Source organism: Eimeria mitis, genomic scaffold (genome assembly GCF_000499745.2).
Source record: "Eimeria mitis Houghton genomic scaffold, Emh_scaff333, whole genome shotgun sequence".
Taxonomy (NCBI): domain Eukaryota; phylum Apicomplexa; class Conoidasida; order Eucoccidiorida; family Eimeriidae; genus Eimeria; species Eimeria mitis.
In genome coordinates this window covers 11,599-12,030 of record NW_013571669.1, presented here as the reverse complement: position 1 = coordinate 12,030, position 432 = coordinate 11,599, and the positions used below count along the sequence as shown (strand labels likewise).

Below are 432 nucleotides of genomic sequence, written 5' to 3'. Positions count from 1 at the left end.
TGCTGTGCCCTTTCCCCAATGTTCTGCAAATACCGCAGGTGTTTGAGGACCTGGGTTCTGGAGCAGCAGTTGCTGCTGCTGCTGCTGCTGTTGCTGCTGCTGCTGCTGCTGCACGTCACTGTTGCTCCGGACCCCGGGGGCTGCTGTGATGGTTGTCACTCCCTGCTTCGACATTTGTGGACAGCAGCAAGGAGCAGCAGCAGTAGCAAGAGGAACAGCAGCAGCAGCAGCAACAGGAGCAGCAGCAGGAACAGCAGCAACAACATGAGCAGCAGCAGCGACAGGAGCAGCAACAGGAGCTGCACCTAACGGAGGAGAATCAGGAGGAAGACGTAGAAGGACCGAGCTGCACAAAGCATCAGCTGCAGCAGCAGCAGCTGCTGGTTCAGCAGCAGCAGATGGTGCAGCAGCAGCAGCAGCAGAAGCAGCAGC

The 432-nt window shown here is 58.6% G+C and overlaps 1 protein-coding gene across 1 annotated transcript in view; it reads right to left on the bottom strand.

Moving 5' to 3' along the window:
- EMH_0008340 (uncharacterized protein) overlaps positions 1–174 on the bottom strand; it is a gene marked incomplete at both ends in the record, with an annotated part of 1,535 nt that extends 1,361 nt beyond the window's left edge. The window contains one exon of the mRNA XM_013498317.1: positions 51–174. Coding sequence (XP_013353771.1) covers positions 51–174 — 124 coding nt within the window. The remainder of the gene's footprint in view (positions 1–50) is intronic.
- Positions 175–432: the final 258 nt, after the last annotated feature.